General features: G+C 34.7%; 2 protein-coding genes across 4 annotated transcripts in view; one reads left to right on the forward strand and one right to left on the reverse strand.

Annotated features, from left to right (window-relative positions):
- Positions 1-669: 669 nt before the first annotated feature.
- Positions 670-20,389, reverse strand: RNaseZ (ribonuclease Z). Its single transcript, XM_089638145.1, has 16 exons — positions 19,998-20,389; positions 19,706-19,892; positions 18,602-18,729; positions 17,416-17,513; positions 16,780-16,883; positions 15,992-16,157; positions 14,961-15,108; positions 13,861-14,089; positions 13,466-13,602; positions 13,153-13,362; positions 11,994-12,136; positions 10,579-10,757; positions 9,212-9,398; positions 5,320-5,549; positions 3,838-3,927; positions 670-3,576 (listed from the first exon to the last, which is right to left on the reverse strand). Exons 1-16 carry the CDS (start codon positions 20,273-20,275, stop codon positions 3,334-3,336), a joined length of 2,757 nt encoding a protein of 918 aa, XP_089494271.1. The 5' UTR covers positions 20,276-20,389; the 3' UTR covers positions 670-3,333.
- Positions 20,390-22,312: 1,923 nt separating this feature from the next.
- The window catches only part of LOC149419202 (poly(A)-specific ribonuclease PARN-like), a 121,306-nt gene continuing 116,284 nt past the window's right edge, over positions 22,313-27,334 (forward strand). For all 3 annotated transcript variants that reach the window (XM_089638147.1, XM_089638149.1, XM_089638148.1), the window contains exons 1-5: positions 22,313-22,461; positions 22,558-22,914; positions 23,048-23,222; positions 23,344-23,484; positions 26,358-26,490. In XM_089638147.1, the coding sequence (XP_089494273.1) occupies positions 22,443-22,461; positions 22,558-22,914; positions 23,048-23,222; positions 23,344-23,484; positions 26,358-26,490 (825 nt within the window). In that variant the 5' untranslated portion in view covers positions 22,313-22,442. The remainder of the gene's footprint in view (positions 22,462-22,557; positions 22,915-23,047; positions 23,223-23,343; positions 23,485-26,357; positions 26,491-27,334) is intronic.

Genomic DNA, 27,334 nt, shown 5'->3' on the forward strand with positions numbered 1-27,334 from the left:
TACGTCATAACAACGTTGTAACCTGTTGGAACGGTTTCAGAATATGTGATTTTACAAAACAATAATTATGAATGAAAATATTAATTTTTATTGTTTGTTTTTGGGGTGTTATGCCGTGTTGCGCTAACTCCTTCTTTAGCCAAAAAAAGAAGGAGTTAGCGCAACACGGCATAACACCCCAAAAACAAACAATAAAAATGCTTTTGGCCGTGAGAATCTAAAAACTTACCCGAAAATATTAATATTTCACATTTTCAGTAGTGATTTTAATCAGAAAAATAAATTTTAATGATTTTTTAATGGTATTCCTAGTTTGTGAAAATACCACATTGTCATATAAAAATTTTCAAAGATAAACAAAATAAAGAAAGAAAAACAACAAAATGAAATTGAGAAAATAACTTAAGATAAGATCTTATGCTGCGTATAGACACGAGAGCTGAGCCACGAATTAAAGCAAAGGAATGAAGACAAATGGAAAATATCAGTGTTTGAAAAGATATTATTGTATTTTGTGCACAACCTTCTGACAAATACATACCTCTCAGACGAATCATCCTTGTATGAGCAATATGAACATGGTCTTAGCCTACAATAGTACTAGATATGGATGGATTAAGAATAGAATGAAATAAAACAGGAAAGGAAATTTGAGGGAGTACTAACAAATTGATTTAAGAAAAAAGTTTTTATACTGAATTAATTAAACACTAAAATAACTTATACATACATAAATAACAAGTCATTACTACAAAAATGTATAAATATTAATACAATTACACTACACACTTTATAAACAGTGCTGTCAAACAAGTCTTGCTTGCATGAATAACAAAACGGTGGCTTAGAGTTAAAATTTTTATCTCCAATTTTAGTCAAACCTAATCTAACCCGTGGAACACCAAACCCTTTTTGAGGGAAATCATTAATGGAATCAAAAATGAACTACAAAGTGTTTCAAGTGCAAACGATTCTGTTGAAAAAAATTATGAACTTTCTCATGCCATAGAGGTTTAAATCGCACATCAAAAATTTCCAGCTAGGGCGAAATTCCAATGCCGGCAACGCATGAACAGTTTGTCGGCGGGAAAAATTCTTGTCACTGGTGCACAACCGGTTTTCCAGAAGTTAAGTAATGAAATGTATTAGATGGCCTATATTAAAACCCTCCAAAAAGTATAAACATATTAAAATATATTGTACATCCTCCAGGCAAATATATTTTTATGTGCACAGATTTTGTACCTACTTAACAATACAATAAATATTGTATTAACATCAGATATAAAAGGGTGTCCGGGGGTAAAGTGCGATAACTTCGGGAGGTGATTCTACATGATGGTAGAAGTAAAAATGATAAATAACTTTCTTCGATATTCCAATGTTTATTATCCCATAAAAAAATATTTTTCCATAGAAGAATATTTATTTTCCCATACAAACAATTCAACTGTTTTACCTAAAAACTACCATAAGACATTGGAATTTCGAAAATTATTATTTCTCTTTTTTACTTTTAAAATCATGTAAAATCCTGGACACCTGTAGATACCGTAATATGGACCTAAAACTTATTTTTATAACACAAAATCTAATTTTCGAAGATTCAATATCAGTTTTCTCAATATTATGGATATACGGAGATAAAATATTTTAACTCTAAGCCATCGATAAGATACAAAGGCACTTAAAGTCAAAATCGCAGGTTTCCAACCCGTAGATTCGGAATTTATTCCTTTTCATCAAAGTGACCTGCGACCACAATGCATTTGAAAAATTCATAGTACATAATATGGTAAATAAAACCGATTTGCGAGAATTTTATTATATTAAGTAATGACATATAATTCATGCAACGGTTGAGTATTTTGATAACCAACTTGGAAAGTGAATTGTGTCATCGTTAAGTCAATATTCAGTCCGCTTCTTGTTTTGTTTGAAAAAGCCCACTCCCACAGAGATACGTAGAAGTAAAACTTAAATGGCAAGCATGATGACAATGTGGATATGATTGATATATGTAGCACAACAGACAAGAGTCAATTTAACCAAAAAACAAGTCACAGGTCGGCTCATTGAAGTAATGCTTGATTAGTTCAATAATAGTCATCAATATTTTATTTAGTTTACTCTTCAAGTTGTGACGCTCCCGAAAATACTTTCGACTATGGGTTGGGAACCGTGGTCTCAATGATAACTTTACAAATATTTACCAAAATAAAGCAAAAGAAATATAAAACCTAATATTTTGATGTTGAAGAAATGCAATAATGGGATGAAAGTAAGTCGATACTTTATTCAATTAACCCTCTAAGATATACACAACAAATATAAAGCCATGTACAGGGCCCTACGCCGGCGCAATTGGAGCAGTCCGCTCTGGGTACCGATTTGCCAAGGTGCAAAATCTCTGATAATACCTGATGGCGTCTTGTGCCAAGCTACTCGAGCGTGTGGACGCAACAACAAGCATGGTTCCAAGTCAACATGTTCGATTGAGCATGAAACTATGTGTGTTCATAGCTTTAATGTTCACATTTAAATAGAAGTGGGATTGTACAATATAGATTAAATGTACACGCTACACATGGAAGCTATACGATTTAATATATGCAAGGCTGAGTCAAAAGAGAGGCACCAAGCGCCGGGAGAGGGACACGGTATGACTCCTATCCATCACGGTTCAATAGCAGATAAATTACAACATCGCTAATATTATACTATTCATTTGTGATGGCTGTATGGGATTGAGTAGCGGGCAATATCGTGAGATAAGTCACGCTCATATATACATTTTCATATTATATCCCTTGTCTATAATGGTCTTAGCCTCAGAGCGCCGATTTATCAGCACACCTAGACCGCGCCATAATAATGTTTCGTATAAAAGACAGTGACGTAGGAAACACTGTGAAAATAGGAAATGAATTTTTTAATATTTTATAATGATGCCCTGAGGAAAATAATTTTGGTAGGAAATTTTAGAGGAGTGAAGGGCATATGAATCCATCTGGCGTACCAACCATCAAGACCTGAACACACCTCACTCGATGAACCCGGGCACCTCTGAGAAGTCACCAAACATAGCGAATCACTTGGGGTGACCTATGGTAGAAGTGTTAATTTTCCAATAAATGTTTTCCGGGGTGGCGGTACCCAATCCCGCCTCTCAAAGTGAAATGAATCTTTTGTCATCCAAATAAATTCATTTGTGAAACATTATCTTTTAACATTTCAGTTTTGTTTACTATAAAAAGGCTGAAGCCAAATGGAACCATAATAATTTAGATTTTAATAAATTTGTACACAATATAAATAAAAAAGAGCATTGCTTCATCTGGGGTCTTGATTGGAATTACTATTTTTATCACAATTGGGGTTAGTTTCTGCATTTGCGTCAGTAATAGAACAGCTGTTCATTTCGATGACGGCCTCTCCTGAAGTGTTGTTATCCTCGATGGCAGACGAGGGTCTCTGCTTCCTTGAGGTGGCGTCGGATGACATGGAGCGCGAGTGTTGGGCTTTGATGCTCAGCGGACTACAGTCTCTTTCTCTCTTCATGGCTCTCTTGGCAGCCTGGAAAATAAAAACAATAAGAATTGAGTTTTGTTATTTTTCCTGTTCAAGTCAATCTGTCAGATTCGGAAGTCCAACATAACCTCACATTTGAATCTACAAATACTAATTTATTCTAAAATCGGTGTTGCCATAGTAATCACCTTTTTAGATCCATTTTATTAAATTTGTACGATTTTTAGACAGACTACATGGAAAGACGTGCTGATTTTCCTTATTGAACACACTGGGTTTTTGGGTGAATCAAAAACATATATTTACCCTGAATTCTAGTAATTCACAATGCTCGGCAAACATCAGCTTGAGAGGGGGGTATAGGTGTGGGAGAATGTCCAGATCATCTAATGTCACCTAAAAAAGTCGAAAATAGGTTAGTACAAAAATACAAACATTGATTTTTCTTCCATTGCCTAAAATCCAAATTACAATATCTCAAAACCGTGTTTTGAGGATGACGGACACCGCATCCTTAGGCATAAGGAACTAGAGGGAGATAGCACTCTCCAAGAGCTGATAATGATCATAATTATCACATGAAAAATAGTAACATCATTTTTGTCATGTGAATACCGTGCAAGAGTCCCAAAAGCTCCCAACCGTCTGGAGCCAATGGGACTATGGCATCCCTAATTAGGGTATGATGTAAAGCTGAATGTAGTAGGGAGAGAGGAAGGTGGGGGAAGTACCTGGCTATTCATATCTGGTCACCAAACACTGCTAAAGCCATTTCAAGCAACGTTTCGATCCTGAATGGTGGGCTCTTACCAGGAAGATACAGAAAGTTTCGACCACTATGGAATGCGCCGCACAATACATTATTTTAAACTAATTAATTGTGATAGTTGAATAACACATAAAATTTACTTGCACACGCCGGGGAAAAAAAAATTCTCCATTAGCAGCCCAAGTCATACTTTTTGATTAGGTTTCTACTGAGAATCTAATGACCCCCATTGACGACCACTCCAATCTTCGATTTGGAGGGGCTCCACGACTCCAATCTGTCCGTGAATGTGGAAATCTTATGCAACTTAGAGCGGTCGGTCAGGTTGGAAATCCAACCGCGCTAAAATCCAGGCAACCGTTCCACCACTCTACAGCTACCGTGAATGTGAATATCGTCGGCTGCACCAACCACTCCACGCCAACATCTCTCTGTGAATGTTGAAATCATGCTCCAAATATACATCAGATGCCCGGGGGTTCTCGGAGAGGTTGGTCATGTCATTGTTTGTTCATTTCGCATTGCATTACAAATTTTGTTTTGTTTTAATGAGAGCATATTATTATACTGCTATATAAACAGATTGTCAATTATACCTTCTGACTAATAAAACAATATCTAAATCAGTCCAGTAGTTTTAATTTTTTAATAGTAGGCGTCACTAGATTTAATAATTGAAAATATGCACCTTTGTCCATTGAAATAATTTCGTCAGTTCGCGCACAAGTCAATATTCTCAGAGAAAATTGACTCCCTTTTTGCAACCAGCCTTTGGGCCATTTAATCTTGGGTTTTGTTTTCTTAATATTAATACAGAGAGCTGCTACTGTGAGCAAAAATTAATCTTCTAAAATTTAGAATCTAAATTAATTTTCTGCCGCAACCACAACAGGCAAAAATCAGGGCGCTTGACTGACTGGAGCGGTGGAGTGACCGTGAATGATAATATGAAAGACAGATCTATTGGAGCGTCATCAATGGCGAACTTAAGGGTTTATAGTGTCTTAAGGAAGTCCCACCTGCATATTATCGAAAGCAATGCCCACATTGGTAGAGTTCTCAGCCTCCGCTGACATCCTGGGAAGACGGGAGTACCGCTGGCTGAAGTGAGTGAGCAGCGTGAAGGAGGCAGCCATGTCCTGCCCTACGGCCACGGCCTGCCCCATTGTGGAGTGCATCTTGCGCCGGGCCTCGCTGGCCAGGTCGTCCTCCATTGTCGCCTCGTGGATCAACAGATCTGAATCTTGCCCTGAATCAATTATAATTTAATTAAACAATAAATTATAACATATGTCATCAGGACAGGGCAGACACTGCAAGGCAGACCAAAACGCGGGCTAAAGGAGGAAGAAGCGCAACACGGCATAATACACCAAATATCAATCATGATAATGCTTTCGGCCGTGAAATTCTCAAATCATATTTAGATATTCAATAGATTCCCTTAACTTTAACACTTGGAATGCCAAGCTCCTGCGACCTATTACTACCTTAGTGTGCCAAGGGTAAAATGCCGAGTGAAATGTCTTTCCTGTGTTTCGTCAAGATAGCTACCTATATTCTCTTTTGAGAAATATTTTATTTTCAGAGAAATGAGTTTTATTATATTTTCCAGCAAAATAAGCGTTCTTCAAAATAAAAAAGTCATACGAGGCTTTCCTTTAATAAATACAAATGCGACATTTGAAAATCGGAATTGTGACATTTGACATGGAATTTGCGACATGCTTTTTCACAGATATAAGAAATATGTTTGCAAGTGACAAAACCACATAGCAATAATAATATTAACACACTTTAATCGGGAAGGGTATTTCTACCTTCTGCGCTCGCCTCATTTCAATGGCAGAAAAGAAGAAATTATCCAATGTTTTTATATGAATATTATATACCAATCTCTTTGTAAAGGTCCCAACTATATGTTCATAATTATCAAATTGCAATGCAAGTCTTTTTTTGTATTTATCTTGGAGTCTTTTGTGTACATCGATATTTCAACTAAAATGACCTATATTATTGAACACCTGACACTTGATAGGTATTGCGTTTGAAGATCAATGAAATAAGTAATTTAGATAACATATTCTGTTATTGTAATAATTCAATTCCTGGAACGAGGGTGTTTATGACCCTGAAACCCGAAACAAATCTCTCTATCTCTGTTCCACATCCACTCAACTCCTAGGTGCGAGCGAGCGGAGAATGTCGGGCGAATTTAACAAAAGCAGGTATCGGCAAACACAGTTAGGCGGACCATAATAAATATTTACAAGTGCGTGCCAGTTTTTAAAAAGCAAATTGTCCTACGGTTGTGTTCCGAGGAGATAATATTTATATTTGCTTTTTCAAACCTTTCAAAATGGATTCTGAAAATTACGAAAGTGATGACGAAATCGTCGCAGATGATTTATCTGCCTGTTCTAGTAATTATTTGCCTGAATTCGATAGTGAAAGTGGAGAATCTAGTGGAAGTGAAGAAATTCCTTGTAGGAGAAGAATGTCAGTGATGCCATTACAGTTCAGTGATTCTGAAGAAAGTGATATGGAGGAAGAACAATGAAATATTAGATGAACAATTTTTAGACGTGAACTGTAACTGATTATATAAAGGTGGTTAGAAACTTAAACCTAATAGTGTATTGTGAAAAACAATAAACAATATTACGTGAGCAATACGAGAAGCATTCTACGGTAAGCGATTATTTTAAATTTGAAAAAATAACCAATATTATTACCACGTTCCGATGGTTTTGGTCTGCTGTACCGTGCGAGGGGCAATTGCACACGTTACACGTGTTACTCTGACGATACTAGAGATGTGGCAATTGTTTTTGTTTTTATAATGATTTGGGCTTGGTGAAAATATAATAATTTGTAATGTTATAAAATTGAAACCTAGTTTATACTTAAAAAATTGAACCCTAATGACCCAACAATGACTTTGTTTTCGATTTATTAAGTTGCATTAGAAATAATACTTGGTTTTCCGCTAGAAATTTTATAGTTTGGATATGCTGAGTTAGTATTTAGAAAATTTTATTAAAATATTACCATTGTTTTTGAACATATAGCGATTTAAAACAAATTAAATAAATTCGCGCGGAACCTTTATTTTCGCCCGTTTTCAGTGGTCCGCTGGTGAAAAAAATAACCCGATCAAAGTATGTTAAGATACATTATTTTCTTGTCATTCGAATACAATATATTTTAGTATGCCAGAAGCATTGTTAAAGGTTCAAAATATCATAAAATCGAGGAAAGTGCGCTGAACTACTAGCATATCGGCTATGGATACGTTAACCCGATACCGATACGCTGGCATGCAATGGTACAAAATGTCAGATATCCGCTAAGGTTATCTTGGCATTCAAGAAGTTAACAGATGGATATCAGTATTTATAGCATAGACGTCAGATAAGAATGCCGTGTTTTGTCTACATGTAATTCAATGGAAGATGCTTAGGAGAATTAGTTATAATCATTAATTACATTGGCACCGGTGCATAGATATTAATATTAAATGTACACGGTTGAAATTTATGCATTAAATGGGTCACATTTACAACTCGCACTTTTGTGCTCAATAGCTTGGCTGTAAAATGATTTCTTCCCTCCAAAATGCAAGATCCTAGAGTGTGGAGCATAGACATATGAATATTAGTAGACTTGCTCTAAGTGATTAAAAGCGTATTATTCCCCACTCCCCATACCGGTTCCATTGGAGCCGGCTGGGCTCGCGTATGGCTTCCCGTGAATCTTGAGAATGTGACGTCATCATTCTTGTTCGAACTAGCGTCGAGCTATGGTCGAGGCATTTTACGAAATAACACGGCAAAATGTTGGCTTGCGCTATGAAAACTTGTAAAAATAGATGTGAAAAAGAGAATAAACCCAATTGTCGTATTACATTCCATATGTAAGCATTATTTTAAGCTTATTCACATCGTATAATATGGATCAGTTGTAGAAACATATACTATCACATCGAGATACATCTGGATGCAAAATACAAAGCCGTGTGCATAAGAATCAGGGATGTGCCTTCGCCTTTTGCGCTTTAGGTACCACGTGTTAGGTACGCGCTTGTTTCGTATGTACGTACTGCTGGAACGAGAAGGAGTGCATATCACGTAAAGCGCTAGGTTATACCGAGTGGCGATGTGTGATAGAAAATCATGTTTTTTGTTTTTAATTGAAAAAGTGTCATCGGATGGCAAAATGATGTCCAAATTTTTACTCCAAATACTCCTAGGAATCGCTGGTAAAAACTGTGTGTATATAATTTAATTTGTTTTTTAATTGTTTTACTTTTCTTTCTTAAAGATTTCAATATTTTATTATTAATACGAACAGAGCGGTTGTGACAACCCTCCAACATTGGTCGAATGTAGCGATTTCCAAGTGTGCGCATCGTTGTTACTGGGAAGTAAATTATGAACACTTATAGAAGTGTCTTAACTAAATACGTAAACAAAATATTCGACTCTGAAAATAGAAGAAATTTTTTTTGCCGAATTTGGACTTCGCAAATTTGTTCATAACGTGGCGAGTAATTTGCGCTCCCATGTAAAAATGTCTATTCATTCAAAAGCAGATTTTACTTTTTAGAACTAAATGGTGATATTATAATGCGAGATGCCTATATACTGTCAGATTGATTTATTGACGAATCACAGTCAGCTTTACCCCTTTCGTTCTTCAACAGTTCACCCCTCACCTTTAATTTCTAGTCTATATATTCATATGTCTGTGGTGTGGAGTTATTATAAAAAAAAATGAACCTGTTCCAAATTGCTGACAAAGTAATGGTTAATTGATAGAATTCATTTCAGCCACTGATGAATTTTTATGAGGAAGTTTTACATTCCAAATATAATAAATTATACATACGTAATAAATTTGAAAACTTACCGATTTTAACCAAATCCCGACAAGGCATGGTGTCTCCGGAATAAGTGATCTTCTTTAAGTTCTTTGTGAGCAAAGTGACCCCGAATGAGTTGGGACAGTGCCTCACGTGGCATGTCTCTACAGCGGCCAGGCCCAGCTGATTCAGAACATCCTCGGAAACTGGTGTGTATCGTGTATCTCCTTTATTCTATGCAGAGAAAAGAAAGTTAATGTTTACGTATGTGGGGAGTGCAGTGAACAGGAGAAGTATGTTTCTAATTTTCTCTTATTAAACAAATCAAAACCAAAACTTTCTCTGAAATCATAAGTTTTGTAAGTAGATACATAAACGCCTAACTACTTAATTATAATCCATAAATATTTCACGAAACATTTTTTTTATTTTAAAATACCTAAGGAACTATACAATTTGTCCATTTCAATGACAATTCTTTTTTCAAACTTTCTTCAGGACAGTAGGTACCATAATATTGATTATTCCAAATTGACAACTGGGTGTCTACTCTGTATCTTTCCGGTTAACAAACCAGTAAGTTCGGGGTTTAACCTTTCCTTGCCGGTGCTGTCAACTGAGTGAACATCGTCTCTAATTAATAAAATATATCTCTAAATAAACTAAACACAGAGTTCAAATTTTATATATTCCTCCGCAATACATTTATGTAATGCATTAAGTAATTACAATATATAAATATTTCCCCAGTATATAGCACCGGAGGACGAGGAATTTTTGAACACCATAAGGGAAGGGTTAATACGGGTTTGTGACGTGGCTAAAGCGGCGGCAGAAAAGTTTCGAAAGATACACAGTAGGCCCCCTGGTAGTAGGAACAACAATCATGCAAACTCTGGCAGGATAAAAAGGTAGTATCCAACACGGCCACCATCTTGAACCGGAACCGGAATGTAAAAAACAAATTTACAGACAGATGAAATGCCAAATGATTGAGTTAAAGAAGAACTTCTCCACGTTCAGTCAATAATACATATTATGTATTTATATGCACACACATATACAGGGTGTCCGGTGGTAAAGCGCACTAACTTCGTGAAGTGATTCTACATGATGGTAGGAGTAAAAAAAATAAATAAAAGGTTTTTTTTCATACAAAAAGATATACCCACTAAAAGTTCTCAGTATGAGGTACAAAACTTACTCAATGGCAATGTAATGCCAAACAATAATGGAAAACGTTAAACATCGGTGATAAATCACTAGAAAAAGTTATCATCAATGTCGGCATTATTTTCAACGGTTATTTTCAACAGTTGAAAATTGTCAACGAAAGCTGCGTCGGTGATTTAAATAAAAGACAATTCATATAATAAATTCTATAAAATATGAAGATTTATTTAAAAATACTCACTAAAGTTGCATTAGGTATTAGATCAATTTCATGGACAATTCTCTCAAAACGTCTATCATATAACCAGAGCCAGCTCATGATTTGCTTTGGAGCCAACAGATATAATTTATGGTCTTCTGTCAAGGATTTGTCAAGAGATTCTAATGCGTCCCGCCTTCCCTGAAGGACACCGATTAAACCTGCAATTAAATACGATAAAAGATTATAAACAACTAGTAAACTTCGCAATGCTTCGCTATTGGTAATGTATTTCTCGGGGGTCTCCGACTTCTTCCACCATACTGTATACCACAATGTTACTTTATTTAATATATGTAGTGGTAGCTACTAGAAGGTTCGGGAACGCTGATACATGCAACCCGCATCGCATTAGAACATACCAGTGAAACATCGAATGTATTCACCGTATCCACCTACTCGCGATTTGCTGGTTTGTTCTCGAACGCATTTGCCTATATAAGTGGCTACGTCAAAGTAATTAAGTCAGTCAGTAATTAGCAGCTACAGAGTCTCACCGACTTCATCGCTTCGACCACCCCACCACCGTTCATCTCCGCTTACATCTGGTGTCGATCTTCGACCCCGGGAATTCACTGATGACTACATCCACCGACGCGGTGTTGTCTACGGCACGGGGAATTCACCATTGACTACATTCACCAACTGCGTGAGCATTGTTTCGTAGTCATCTCGCTACTACACTGACTAATAAACCTTGCGACCTCACTAAATCTTTCATTCGTCTCCTTACCACATTCCCAAATATATTTTGTAAAAACAGTTAGGGCCAATACAATGCTGGTATTACACGTACACTTCGGAAAGAGCGTTTCACGCACTGCTTCAGGCCGCCGCGCAGAAAAGTCTCACAATGGACTGCGCTGAAAACCAGTCCTATATATATGAAATATATTTTTAAATAAGTCTTCCCATGGACATCAACATTGGTAACTTAGTTCTGCAACGGGGAAAAATCAGAAGCCTGTGTTGACTACCTGGTGTGAAATTATCTGTGAAATCTCCCGTTTCCAGGTGAGAAAGGCGTTCAGCTCGCATATTCTCTTTATTCACCGACACCTAGTGTTTGTCCAGTGCTTCGGTTTTTCAGAATACAATATATCTGCTGTCAAAAATCTGCACATTCAAAATCGAATCGTTTAGTCTGGTCTCAGTAATTACAATGAGCATGTTATTGGTTAAGAATGTTTTTGAGAAATTATGTGTGCCAACAGCTTAAATTACAAGAAGCCACATTAGAAACACTGGGTTTGCGAGTATTTATGTGTTTTAGACCAAATTATAGATAAACAGTCATTCAGTTTAATTCTTCTGTGAGTCACTTTAACAGCTTGCAGTAGGAAATTCTTGATTGTTGTATTACATTTTATTCAAATATGGTAAAGAAACTGAGTTACCTATGTGATGATCAGCATGTAAGTGAGATAAATAGATTGCTTTCAGTTTTCTCATCACATTATTGACTTCTTCCCTGCCGTAAAACCTCACCATTTGACCATAAGTACCCTCTCCACAATCCAGAAGGATGCAGGAGTTTTCACTGGAAAACAAAAAAATATAAAATAAGACACCTATCAGAACCGATCACTAAACATAGGCGACGACATTTCAATTATGAATGATATCTTTCATCAGGTGATATGAAAAAATTTTAAACTCGGAAATATGTACGAACAAAGCTGTAGATGGTGTACAAGCGGGAAACTAAAGAATCTACATCACTGTTATCGAATGGACCTACGTAATAGGTACTTTAACCATGTGTAATTTAACCCCTCATGCTACTGGCATATTGAGCGTTCTATTTCTTAAAGACCCCGTCGAAAGTGTGCATTTCCGCTTCGCAATAAAATCCAAATAAATGGACTATTTCTGAATGTATCCGAAAACTAATAACTGTTTTCGAACGGTGATGAAATACAATTTCAAATTTTATTATCAGAAATATTAAAATTTTGAAATCAAAGATTAAAAAGTTTAAAAAATGACTCACCTTAAGTTTTTACATCTAAACACTGAATTAAAATTACTGATAGAGAAAAAAAAAACACATCTTTTACTAGACAAATGTTTTATAAACACTGTAGTTACCTCGCTTTTTTGTTGTTTCGTATAAAAATAATCAAAAAAATATTCATGAAGTTTCATAATTTTTTCTCAAATTGCAGTTGGAACCTTTGTTACCTTTCTCTAACCTTTTATTAATTGTTATTACTTTGTTATTATTCTGAGAGTCTGACATCTGGACTTGGACATATGTACATATACCTACTAACTTCCTAGCATCTTATCCGGTAAAAAGTGTCATTCATACACTTATGCTGGGAGCCATATTGGGGGAGCCGTACCGGGAAAGCCGTATCGGACGAGCGCAGTATTCTCATTACTATACGCTCAGAGCTCAGCCGTACAAAAATACGTAGCTGGTACCGTGGCTTCTGCTCTTGATAAAATTAGTCATAAGTCATGACCCATCGCTATTATGAAGCTAAAGGGAGAAGGGAAGGGAATAAGATGGAAGGTTGGAAAATAAGTCGATGTAAATGATGTCCTTACTCTGTGTGAAGCATAATCCCACTTGTGTTCCGAGTTTTATTGGGAATACAGGAGCCGGTGCCAAAAAATACGATCTTTGGGTATTGCTCTTTGGGTCTGAGCCTCAGCTGGCTGATATTGGAGTAAAATTCCTGCAGAGCTTCGGGGAAACCTTCAAAATTCATCGCTTCTGAAATATATTCCGGGATATTTAATTTCAACTCCGCCGAACTGTAACACACAAAACAGCATTTAAAAATCTAATTCCATAAGACCTGTAGCACTGAAATGAGATTATTTCAAACCAAAATACATTTTTCAAGAAATTACTTACATGTCTAATCCTTTCCTTGGCCTCAGGTGAAAAGCGGTAAAAGTTTTGGCTTGGATCTGATTGGGAGCTATTTCGGTGGTCTGATCTGAATTTTTAGAGCCAAAGTTCAGTTTGCTCTTGAATTGTTCCATCGTTGCCTGAAAAGGAAATAACAATCTTAAATGAAAATCTGACTTTTTCATTTGGACTGAGCCTAGCAGATGGGAAAAAACAATTAGATGTAGCAGAGGTTACTGTAACTTAAATGTTTCAGTTGATTTTACCTTATCTACGGTTGTTGTGTATGTGAACCAAGAAGTTTCACTAAAAAAATACATTGTGTCAAAACGCACCATGTGAGGGCAGAGATTGGCAGAATTGTAAAGGTTAAATATTGTTTTCAAATAAATTATTACCGCATCCAGATTCTTCATACTGTCTAGCATCCCATTCATTACTTGGGGATCAAAGGCATTGGGCTCCATGGGAATCCCGTTGTCCTTTAAGATGGGGAAGATGTCTTCATGAACAAGGTTAAGTTTCCTCTGCACCCGGTGTATAGCCATAGACCCCGAGCATACATTGCCATCGTTTACAATCAGGTGTTGGGTGTCGGAAGAAAAGGTTTTCATAAACCCTTGGTATCTGAAACAATGGAAACAGAACATGTAATCAGATGTGTTAGGAATGCCAAAAGACATGGAAATGGTACACAATGTTGATATCATTATCATTGTAGTGATTATCATATTCTTTAATTGGAATAACGTGTCCAGAAAGGGGAGCCGAAATGATAAAATGTGAATTCTTGGTGATTACCACAAACCACTTTTTATCATTGCTGAATGAAGGGATCTTTCATATTATCTAAATGAAAATATGTACATAGTCCGACGCGTCACGGAGAGGAATATGGAAGGATTAAGTGGGTGATAGATTAAGCTTCAAGTTCAAAGCGTTATATTTAACTCCATATTGCTCGAAAATACAATCCCATACAGACTTGTCACACCTAAAAAGATGATGTGCTATAAGTGTAGGCGTGGTGACGATATACGCTGTGTGCCGTATTACGCAGCTATCATCTGTCAAAGTGAAAGCTCCCATACAAAGAAATGATATTCCGCGGCAGTTCCACAATTGATCTGACCCCCTCCTGAAGAAGATTATAGAGTAGTGTGTCAGCCCAAGATATAATACGTACATGCCACGCACAATTTATGAGCGCATAATATAGCATAATGTGTGAAAGGCCTTAAGGGGAACAATAACACACAACAAATAAATAACTTTGAAGCCATTCCCAAATCACAGACATTTCCAAAAGAATGGCACAGCTTTAAATAGAAATTGGCAGGCCACATAGTAAGAAAATAATATTGTTGATGCAGTACCCTGCTAAACTGGAGACCAGAATAAAGAAGACTTCAGGCAGTGAGGTCTGTACCAGGGATATAGATAATAGGATTTGGAAAGAATAGGGATTGAGAAACAATAATAATATGAGTAGTATTACCTTTCTTGTTTCATTATATGACTGGGAGTGAAGTGGACAATGACGGCAGGTCTGTCATCATCAACAATTTCAGGACTTTCTTGGTGAATCTTGAAATCCTCAGACTGCAAGAGCAAGTCCAGAAATCTTTCATCGGGAATATCCAAAACTGTAGTGAAATATAAAACCATTGTTAATTTTATCTGACCTGCATGAATTACTCGGTGAAGTAGAAATTTCTGAGCCCTATTAAAATGCAATTGACAGTGATCAGATTCTGAGATTATCATTAGAGAGAAACTTAAATATATTGTTGAGTACTCTACTCACAAAAAAATGACCTAGCATGAAAAAGAAAGGCAAGTACAACTCCTGCGGAATTGAAAACATTTTTAATTCAGTGCGTTTTTAATATAAAATAACATTTTGTTTTATTTATTGACTAGCACAGACCCGTGAAAATCACAGGAAATACACTTTACTTATCAAGATTAAACATAAGAAATTTAAACAAATGAAATACACATTTCAATTTTAGAAATAAAATCATTTTCTGGTAGAAAAATATAATATCACAGGTAGGTACTTTCGCTTGTCTGAATTCTTGATGCAATCAGTTCCAACATTGAAAATGACATTTAGAATCAGACCGAAAGACAGTCCCACAACCGAAATTAGTTTTTTTTGGTGATTAATACAATGATTATGGTAATCATAAACTCTGAAATACAGATTTATATGACCGGTCAGAGTGGGCGTCGCGCCTGGGTTCCACCCATGCCTCGTGAGTTCAATTCGTCGGCTGGCTAAGTCCTTCATAACAAGCAACACTTTCCGCTTACTTTGGTGGTAGTAGGAGATTTTAAAATTATTGTCAGGTTATTCGTAACCCGGGAATGTTTGTCTTTCTTTTTAAAAAGTAAAAATAAGTAAGTAGCATTTCGTTGCAAAGTAGAAGTTACTCGCTCACTTCTGAACATTTGATTGGGGTTTCATATCCCCACTAGCCTGATGTAGTAAGACTATGGTATCACATAAAAAAAGACTCTAACCGATAAAAACTGGTCCTGGATCATCAGGTGTCTTGACATCCTTGGCGTAGACCATGGTCCCATCAAGCAAGGCTACGTCTTGACCTTTCTTCAACAGTCCCAGGATAGGTCCAGGTTTAATTCCCTTATCCACACATTTCTGGAGATCAAGTGTGCCTGCTACCGCCTAAAAAATAATTTACGATTGATCAAAATATAGACTGGAAATTTATGCTAGAAAATGGAATTTCATCGTGTTTCTGAAATCATAAATATTTGTATATATTTTTTTTTATGTGTTTTTTAATTGGGTTTTTCTTACTTTTCTTGTGTCGTACAGCAAAATGCATTTTCCAAGAAAGAATATTTTATATATCGTCGGCTTAATTCGTAGAATGCGTAACTACCATTAGTCAAATTTTACAAGAGGCGCCAAAAACTTCATACATAGTGAAAAAAAAATAAAAGGACAGGTTATAATTTTTATTTATGTTTAGAACTTATCATATGTTTCTGTATTTATTTACGATCAGTAAACATTTGTAATTTAAGGCTTTCTATTTTAAAACGGAGTTGGGAAGTTTGCTTAATTCTCCAAAATGGACATTTACTAATTTTTGTTTAAAAATTAAGTGGATTTTTTAAAGAATTTACGAGTTTTACCATTCGAAGCGGGACAAACTTTGACACCAAATGGCATTAAAATCTTATTTTCGATAAAAACGTAGTTACACAGTCTACGAATTAAGCTGACTACATATATATTATATTTACATAAAAGAGTCTAAAGAAAAATAATAAATATGTACCTTTATTCGACAAATGAATGCCATGGAACAAAGCTGTTCATTCCTTGGTTCCTTCAGCAAACTATCTATGTAAGTGCTTTGAACAGTAGCTCGTCTGCCCGTACCTTAGATAAAGAAGTTAGACATATTAGAAATATTTTATTTAAATTCCAATAAAAAATTGCGTCAATACAAGTATATTTTTTATTGTATTCATTTTGTAATCCACAATCGCTTTCCCAATTAGGAAATATTATAAGAGAAGAGAAGGTAAGAAGTGGGGGAAGGGAAGAGAAATGTTGGGAATAACCTGATTATTTTGATCTGGTTATCAAACACAGCTAAGCAACACTATTTACATTTTTTATGTGACTCCTCAAAAGAACGCCCTAGTCCGCATGGTGTGACAGGAAAACTATATCGCCTCCCAGCTTGGCAGTGTTGCGAGGCGGGCTTCAACAACATTTGAATAGAGGTATTTCCCCACCTTCCTTTTCTCCCTTCCATCAACATTTTCTTCAGCCTCGCAACATTTACCAAAAGGGGATGCAATAACTCCACTGGCAGTTGGGAATCTTGTGCGTTATAACGAGAAAATGAGGATGTTTCCATATAAATGAAATTTGAACTGCCTATGAATGTGCACAGATTCCTTACTTTCATGGGCGTAGTAGTCTGTGTTGTCTGGCTCCACGGATTCGTCTCCCGAAGACTCCGCATCAGATGCCGTAGTCATTAAACTGGCATCAAGTTTCCTGAATAATAGAGAACAACTTTAATAACAATAAGAGAGATACAACTAAAAAAAAATAATCATATTTCTTAAAGCTAAATTGGATTGTGCCAAGACCGATATGTTTTGCGGTTGATGGTGTGTTCAAATGAGTTCTTGAAATGGCTTTAGTTTTAACAAAACAAGTAACATTATTATTCTGAATGCTGGGTTCTCACTAGGGCATACATTTTCATTTGCTCACCCCAGTTTTAGAAATACATTACCAGCAAAACAAGGGATACACATTTAAAACAAAAATTGGATGAATACAGAAAAGATTACTTTCTTCATTTTGTTGCTTGCTCCTCTTTTGTAGAATGTCGACCAACAATATTATCATTGTGATCACCAAGTTCATAAATCATTCGTCAATAGATGGCGCTAATTGAATTATTTTAGAAATAAAAACTTTTGCAAGTTATGCTTCAAAATATTAAGATTTTTTTATTTTTATTTATTTTATTTATTAAAAAAAAGAAAGACAAACATTCCCGGGTTACGAATAACCCAACAATGTTTGAAAATCTCCTACTACCACCACAGAAAGCCGAAAATGTTGCTTGTGTTGTGATGGAGGACTTAGCCAGCCGAGGAATCGAACACGCGACGCTCGGGTGAGACCCAAGCGCTATGCCCACTCAACCACTGACCGGTTGTTTGCGTCTGCACATACGGTATATGAATATGAATAAATAGTTTTATCCATATTAAAACTCAATTCTTTCCAGAGATATACAAATACAATATTGTATCAGTGATTTAATCCCATATTGGAATTGTATGCCTTTCTTGAAAGAATTGAGTTTTCAAAATTATTTATACATACTGATACACCGTATGTGCAAATTAGTGCCATCTAAAAACAAACAGTTTATGAATAATCTAAAGTTTACCCTATGCATTTTTCTTTATTGATCTTGGATAATAAAAACATATATGTAACAATGTTTTTTGCAATGCCTGTCTCACTGTTCCAGTGTCTGGATCATTACAATTTTCAATTTACTCATCATTTTATTTATGATCGTTTTAAAAAAAAGTACAATGAAAATGCATTTTCTATAATACCTTATCAATGGAACGTATTTTACAGTCATAACAGCATCATCGTATTCCGTTTCTGGAATACACTCCGCCATTTCTATCTTCATATCTTTTAGGATAACAAACTTCCTGGTTGCGGTGAAGAGGTCATCCTAAAATGATGCATAAACAATAATACATATAAAGACAAAAAAAAGTGAGACAATCTAATGTAACTGATGTAATAATCTTCAAAAAGAGTTCCAAATGATTTGTTTACACTCCATTGGAGAATGTTTGCACATAATTAAAAAAAAATATATATATATTAAAAAATTAAGATGATGAAATACATATCACATTGTTCAAGAATTACATAAAATTAAGTCAGACTAATTTATAAGGTAAATAAAAGACACTTTAAGTCAATTAAATTACCTGCAACTAAAATCGCTTTTTTTGATATTTTACAAAAGCAGAAAATATAATATTAAAATATTACTGTACATAATATGTTGGGGTAGTTACTACAACTTGGTAACTCAGAAATCATCTTTTTCTATTTTGGTAGAAAGCAGTAATTTTGTGGTTTGACACGTTAATGAATATTAAACAATTATTTTGTTTATAAACATGAACTTATATTTATTTAATTTTCTATAACCGACCGGTTTTGCTTAGTAAAAGCATTTTCAGGGTAAGTTTTTTCTAGTTACATACAAAACTATACTTTCATTTCCTCGCCCATGTGTGCCACAACACACATTAATGTGTTTGTGATATACATGGGCTCATTATACACATTTTTAGGTTTGTGGCATATATGGACAAAGAAATAAAGGTATGGTTTTGTGTGTACCTCAAAGGTAATGATTACGGAGTTACCTAATTACAATGCAATATGTCCTAACCTATTTTGGAGTCACTTATGACAACCCAACAGGATTTCATAAAACTTAGAATGCTGGAAATAATTATAAAATATGATGTTAATATTGATTGTAAATATAAAAGTATCAAAACAATTTTTTTTGAAGTTAGGAATTTAAAAAAAACTACTAGTTAAATGTCATAATTCGACATATTTGTCCTAAAAGAGCATCTTATGGCGATATTATGGTTTAGTAACAGCTTCATAAAATAACAAACCAATCTGGGGGGTCCATGCAATGTAATCTTAGGAACTCCAACGTCTTGCAGCGTGAGGGACACCCCGGGCAGGCCCCCCATGTTACTCCAGTTGGCAGACGTGAAGAATATATGCTCCAGTCGAGCGAGCTTCATCTTGTGTTCATGGGCCAGTCGTTGGGTTCCTTCTCCGCAGTTGAAAAGATACCTGGAAATATATATGATTTTGCCGTTAATATATTTACCACAAGGCTATAACTTTAAAAAAAAACTCTTGGAATGATGCAATTGAATATCAATATAATATATTCACCTTGATTGATCTGTAAACATGAACACAGATTTCGGCGATCCTTTGGCACCGGATCCCAAAACTTGAAGAGTGACCGTTCCAGGTGCATACTTGGAGCCTCTCTCTTTGATTAAATTCCGCTGCTTTTGCGCCTCTGCGACGTGTTTATCCAGAGGTCTCGACATCTCCGATAAGAGATTCAATGTGTAAGAGGAGTTAAATTTTGAATAGCCTCGATGGAAAAGCTTCGATAAACTTTTTACCTGTGTCATAAAAGTATAATTTATTGTTAAAGGCATTAATGAAAAAACAAGAAACGGTTAACGTTCTACCTCTTGTATGTTTGTTTTCAAAGATCCATATCCTTCCTAACCTAAAAAAACTTATCACATGTCAAAAATATGTATGTCAAATCTCATAAACAATAAACATTGCTTTTCGGAATTTATCTATGCCGCTAGGTTGCTTCCCAGGATCCGTCAAGTTCATGCACGGTTCACGACTAGCTACATACACAAACAAAATCTTTTTACACATTTTTCAACATCATTCATTTTTATAAAAAAGTTAGATGTTAAAAATAATATTAATTCTTCTGCGTCGGTAGTGAATATGTTTTTGTCGATAGTGCATATTATTAAGTCGGTAACGCTAGATTTGTGTTGGTAGTGCAAATGTTTGCGTTGATAGTGCATATTTTAAGTTGGTAGGGCATATTTCGGCGCTTTGCTAGTAAATACATCATGTGATGCGGTGTCTCATGATAGTTTTTTGACTTTATGTCCGGGTTAAATCTTCCCCATAGGAAAAACTAAACCCTTCCACACACTTTTTCACAAATGATCATCTAGTCATTATATAAGCATAATAAATACAAAACATTACAAGAACAACACGTCAACTCACCGGAGATCAAATGGAAAAATAATTCACCGACTCCAGATATTTTCAAATCAGATGGTTCGACTCGGTAGAACTCCTAACTGGACCTATAAATCCTATTGCTCCCTCAATATAAATATTTTAAAAATCTTTGGTAATAATACATGTATTTAAAATGACTGATTTTTGCATGTTTATATATAAATTCTTTTACAGATATAATACGCCTAAATTTTGAATGAGAGAGAAATAGGTATAATGCCAATAGCCGAAATAACAAATGGTAATATTTTTTAGTCTGAGAATGCCAAATTCTTCTAATCTCATTTCTTTAATCTGTGTATTTTCTTATTTTTTCAGAAAAATTATAAATAATAAATTATTTTTTTCGTATACATATTTTGTTTATGAGTGCTATTTGTAGTAGCGGCATTTTGTGTATTCCCGGTGAGAAGCTACCATCAGGAATGTTTAGTGAGCAGATCTGTAAGATACTTCCAACCTTCCTCTTTCCCTTCCACACTCCCTCCGCCTCACTACTTACCACAAATGGATATAATGGGGATGCCGCAGTGCTACTGGCTACGAACGCTGGAAGCAGTTGAAACTTTGTGCGGTATTCACAAAAAATGTATACACCTAGAAAACCCTTATGATTTTGTTATACATTTATTTTTATTTTTTATTCTAGATAAAAGAAAATTACATTTTTCACTTATTTAACTAGAAATAACATATATATTACACATAAATATATTACACACTGATATTATTCACTTTCATTGTTTTGTTGATTGAGCATAAAACTGAACAATTTTTTTTTAAATGTACCTACACTTTTTTCATTTTTAATTTCGTCTGGGAGGCAATTGTATATGTTGCTTCCCTCTTAACCAATGGATTGCTTGCCATAATGAGTAAGTATGGTGTTTAAATGTATTTTATCGTGTTGCCGTGTAAAGTGAGTGTGTACTTGGGACGTTTTAATGAGTTCTGTATTTGTATGTATGAGTTTATTATTTATTTTGTTAATAAGAAGATGTATTATATTCATATAATTTTCTTAATTTTAATAGTTTTGTTTCCAATAATTAATCTAAATTTTAATAATTTGGTTTTTAATACCCAATAAGGAAGTCCAGTGAAAAATATTATTGCCTTCAAAAATATATTTATGTAGATCAACAAACGCTGATTTCGATTAAACAAGTTTTATTCAGTATTTTTATACCAATAATTTATAAATCAGATCTTTAAACATAACCTTGGAGGGCCGCTTTTGGCCCGCGGGCCGCAGGTTGGCTGATCGAAATAGAAAGTTTTCTTTTCGCTAGTTTTTTAAGTGAGTGGTTTGTTTATGGTACGAGTTGACTTTGGCGTAGAAGATATTAGCGATATTACATTCTATCAGGATATTACTTTAAGAGTAACTCCATTTCTTTGTTTCTGTTTATCTTTTCAAATTGTCAAATTTTCAATTTTAGTGCCGCGTCAAAGTTTTCCGAATTTGGAATCAGTGCGTCGAATGTTTTACAGACTATTTATATTGTTGACTGCTATTGGTTGTAAACAATTATAACTAAAATGGAAGTAACAAGATCAAGTGAGTATTTAACAATATTCTGTTGTAACTTTAATGTAATCAAAACATAACCTTAAGTGTAATCAAAACATAACCCAAATTGTGTGTTCCCTTTAGATTTTAAGAAGTTGATGCCCGATATTGAGATGGCCATATCAGGCGCCGACTTTCTGTGCATCGATGGAGAATTTACTGGGCTGCGGACTGGCCAGGGAGTGAATGCTTTCGACACTCCATCCGAATACTATCAGAACGTTTTGTCGTCATCCTCTGACTTCCTCCTCGTGCAGTTTGGTCTCTGTGCCTTCAGATGGGACGAGGAATCTAAAACGTTCCGCCATAGCGCTTTTAACTTCTACACTTTTCCCCGACCACAACATAGTCATGCTCCAGATAAAATATTCTCATGCCAGAGTTCTTCCATGGACTTCCTGGCAGCTCAGAAATTTGATTTCAACAAGCTGTTTTATGAAGGTAATATGACATATATTTTCAAGAAAAAAACATTATTTAATTTTGAATATTCATGAATACAAGATTTTTCAAGGAACAATGAACAAACAAGATCAATGATATAAAATATAATTACAATTTTTTTGTTTCCTAGGTATATCTTATCTTTCTACATCCGAGGAATTGAAGATGAGAGAAGATCTGGAAGAAAAGAACACTTACGACCGGGAAGTTCTGTCCGCCAAGTGCAATGAGAGTGATGCCAAAGTTTCCAAAGAACCCCCCATTGCCATTCCGTCTGAACATGCTCAACAAATTGAAGAAATTTGGTAAATATTCTATTTTCCCTGAAAACATAAATCATTTTGAAATGTTTGGGATTTGGATTCATAGATATATAATGAATATTTTTCCTGTCTGCAAATAATACATTATTTCTAACATTTCCAGTGAGCAAGTTAACAACTTTGTGAGTGGCACCAATGAGGGAAAACTGGAGTTTGCTAATCTGAATGCCTTTGTGAGAAAACTAGTCTACCAAGAACTCGAAGATAGATTCGATAGCAAGTTGTTCCTTGAAACCAACCAAAGGTATCATTTATTTATTTTATTACTAGCTGAAAATAATATAGAATGGTTATAATACCTTCAACTTCTGACATTTTCTTTACATTCTGATGGCAATACCCTACACTAGCGCCTCCTAGCGGTGTGATTTGTGAGGCTTGATTTACTTTCATACATTTTAAGCGCTTGTTATATGATAGCGAAATTTCGCAAACTGTCAAAATGTCTTCATTTTTTTGTCACTAGAGGGCGGTAGTTGTACATTAATTAACATGTTAAAATATAACATCACATGTGCGTTTGTCGCAAAGCAATGATCGTATAATATGAATGTGAAATATTAAGTAAAACAAACAACTTAGTAAAAAGGTATGACTTATTTGCATAACCTACTATTTTGGTAAAGCATTTAATTTGACATTTTTTATAAATGTTTAATCATTCACTTGCTGTTGTCATTAGTGTTGAGGAACATTTCCGATACATATAGTTTGTTTTACACGGTGTTCGGAAACTCGTGGTATAAACGGTAAAACCCTTTATAGGTCATAAGCTAAAAACGGATAGTTTTGAGACCTGCAACATTAAGGTTTATATTTCTTTATGTTTACAAGTTATAAGCCCTTGGGTTGTAATCATTCTGAGGTAACGCACAGAGGTCTTGAATCGAACCAACCGCCCGAAGTTCGCACATGTTGAGTAAATTTACGAAAATCGCGTCCTGGTCAGTTTCTCTATAACATTATCAAAGCAGTTATTCCCCTGTAACGCAAATAAATAAAAGTACATTTTCCTTACCAACCTGTCGTTTTGTAATGAAAACAATAATTTTATATCATTTTTTTTAAATGGACACCGGTCAGAAAAAAACCCGCTGGAAAATCGAAAATTTCAAAAAAGCTAAGAAAAAAAAAGTTTTTTTCTGTTCATCAAAATGAATATAGAATACATAAATAAAACCATTAAGGGCGTATCGTTTAAAAAAAGTTGTCCTATAAAGGGATAACTTGTGAATAACCTTTCATTTATTGACAATTTTGGGTTATGACTTTTTTTATTTGAGCTTTCGTTTTCGAGAAAATCGAAGGTGGATTTATTTGGTGAATTTCTTAATTTTATATTTGATAGAATATCTATACATATTAATAACATCATTAATAAATTGACCTCGAGAAATAAAAGAAATTTTATTTTTTTATTTATATATTTGTTAAATTATTCTGTGTTATTTAGTACAACTAAACAATAATCTTTTTTCATTTATTCGTTACTTGAAGCATACCTTGTTTGGAGTATTTTTTCCGGCTGCCATGGATAAATCATAATATTGATCTACAAAGAGAAAAATAATATTGGTAATTTTTGGTTCAATTACCAAACGTGCCCTATGATAAAACGTTCACTCTCCCACTTGGTCAGAGCGCGTAAAGACAATGAATTCTCTCACACACACTTGCATAAAGATGCCGCCAGTAAACAACATGACGTTAGTGCTAACCGTTAGGAAAAGGAACGCATATTAAATGTTGAGTTTTAAAATATGACACTTGAAAAAATACAATACGTCAAATTTACATGAAAAAAGAGAATTTGTGAGTAATTACTGTTTTTGTAGCTTCATTAGATTATTGCAATGCTTCAAGTGAGTCGGTATTCTACTTTTAGACCCATTAATGAAACATTTTGATGGCATTTTCGAAATATATACGCCGTGAAACAGGGAGCGATAGCTTCAGTACCGTTCACGGGGGCTTCTCACCCGTAATAAGTAAAATACTGTGAAATGTCTTGAAAATTTGGTGCAAGATGAAGTATTTATTTAATTGTTAATATCCACAGATATCATAACGATAATAAGAGGCCGTACTTCTACAGATGTGTGTATTATATACATATTTTAAATTAAAAATATTGTGTAAAAGCGTTTTTAATGCGATAATCATGGATCGAAGTTTTAAAAGTGGGTTGTATGGTGTATCAATGTTTTTATTTTTTATAGTCGAATGCCTACAACAACTACAAAAAAAATAGGCAGACTGAAAAATAATAGTCCATTAATTGGTATAAAAAAATATGAAGTCTGAGAATGACATACGAAAGGTAGTATTAAGCCGTTTTAGGGAGCTGTTTTCCAGCAAATCACCATTATACCCTATAACCCACTCTTAATGGATTTTATGCATGATTATTATTGACAATCTAGGGTATTTGCTAGCAATTACACTGTAAATTTTGAAAATATGGAACTTAAATGTTGTTTCATGTTATGGTGATTTATGACAGTTAAATAAATATTTATAAGCACTAGAACTTTTGATTTGAATTTAAGATTAATTAAAAAAAATTGGAAGTGTGTGTTTGGTGAATTTAGACGATGACCTACCTGTAATATAATATTTTTGAGGAAAAATAAATTTCATTGTCATTTTCAAAATTGATACTGATTTGTTGAGAATTTAGACCCTCAAAGGTGAGATACAAAGTGAAGAAAATTGTTACTTTTTTACCACCAGTTAGTCCAATTTGATTTTCAAAGCTCTCAACGCTCTAATGCCGAACGACCGGAAACTACCGAATCCAGTCCCCGTGCACTGCTACTCGTTTGATAATAGTTGAACACGTTTCAATGAGATATTCGTAAGTGCCTCTATGACTGTCCCGTGATTTGTCACAGGTCCGTGTGCTAGTACCTAAGTCAAAAAAGAATTTCAATCAGAAATAATGTATGTTTTTCAAATTCTATGGGTATTTGATTAGAAACGTTCGACATTCTTGTATTTTCTGCCTTTTTTCGTTTTCATAGAAGACATGTGAGAAAAAAAGAATTTAAACGATAAACATCCTTTGTCAACCATATTCTACATATTATATTAATCTTTTATTTGGCTTTCTTTCAGAGTGCTTTGTGTATCGAAGGCCTTGACAAAAGAAGAACTGAAGAGTAAAGTAGAAGAAAAAATATGCAAGCAGTGGGAGGAACTGGAAGATGCTGTCGGCTTTTCCCAAGTCATCAGGAAGATAAGCAAATCCGTAAGTAATTTATAAACAGTTACACATGCGTCATACAATAATGCATAAACAATAAATTTATACCTACATCTTATCAACACATCTTATCCCACACAGTGTGATTCACAACATTGGGAGCTTCTCTCCTTTCAGGCATTATGTATTTATTTTTTTATTTCAAAGAAAATTTACATTGGATGATACATTTTGAATTTAATTTCAACCGCCATGCAAGGGATGTAGGAATGCCCCTGTGTTATGGCGGGTGAAGTTTACAGATTGAAGATTTTCATAATAACAATATAATAGTTAGTAAATTATACAATTCCGATTTCGTTAATATTTCATGTGACAAATAATAAGTTAATAATTAATACAACATGATAAGTATTTTTTATGAATTAAGTCAATTAAGGAATGTGAGATGTGTGATGGGGTTAAAGTGTTGAATGTACGGGTGTTAAAATTGAAATGTATTGCAGATGTAAGGGTCCATAGAGTTATTTGTGTTTTGAAAGTATGGAGCTGAGTTTAGTATTTTAGGATATCAGGGAGAAGGTTGAAGGTTTTAGGAGCTAGGAAGGTGAATCGTCTTTGGGCTGATGTAGTATGAGGTTTAGGTACATTGTAGTGTTGTTTGATTATATTTCTGGTGTGGTGTGATTGTGTTGTAAGAGTGTTTTTTTATTGTATTTGTACAAGAAATGTGATAGCATAAATTTTAAATGGAGTTGACGTATATTTAAAACCTTATACTCGATAAAATGTCAAATTGAGGAATATCTTGAGTTTTGTAGGAGTAAGGATATTTCTATGAGTTCGAAACACACAAAATAGCTTGCGAATGCGGTGATTTAGGCTGGCT

Source organism: Hesperophylax consimilis, chromosome 12, assembly GCF_061612785.1.
Source record: "Hesperophylax consimilis isolate HC1 chromosome 12, BYU_Hcon_1.0, whole genome shotgun sequence".
Taxonomy (NCBI): Eukaryota; Metazoa; Arthropoda; class Insecta; order Trichoptera; family Limnephilidae; genus Hesperophylax; species Hesperophylax consimilis.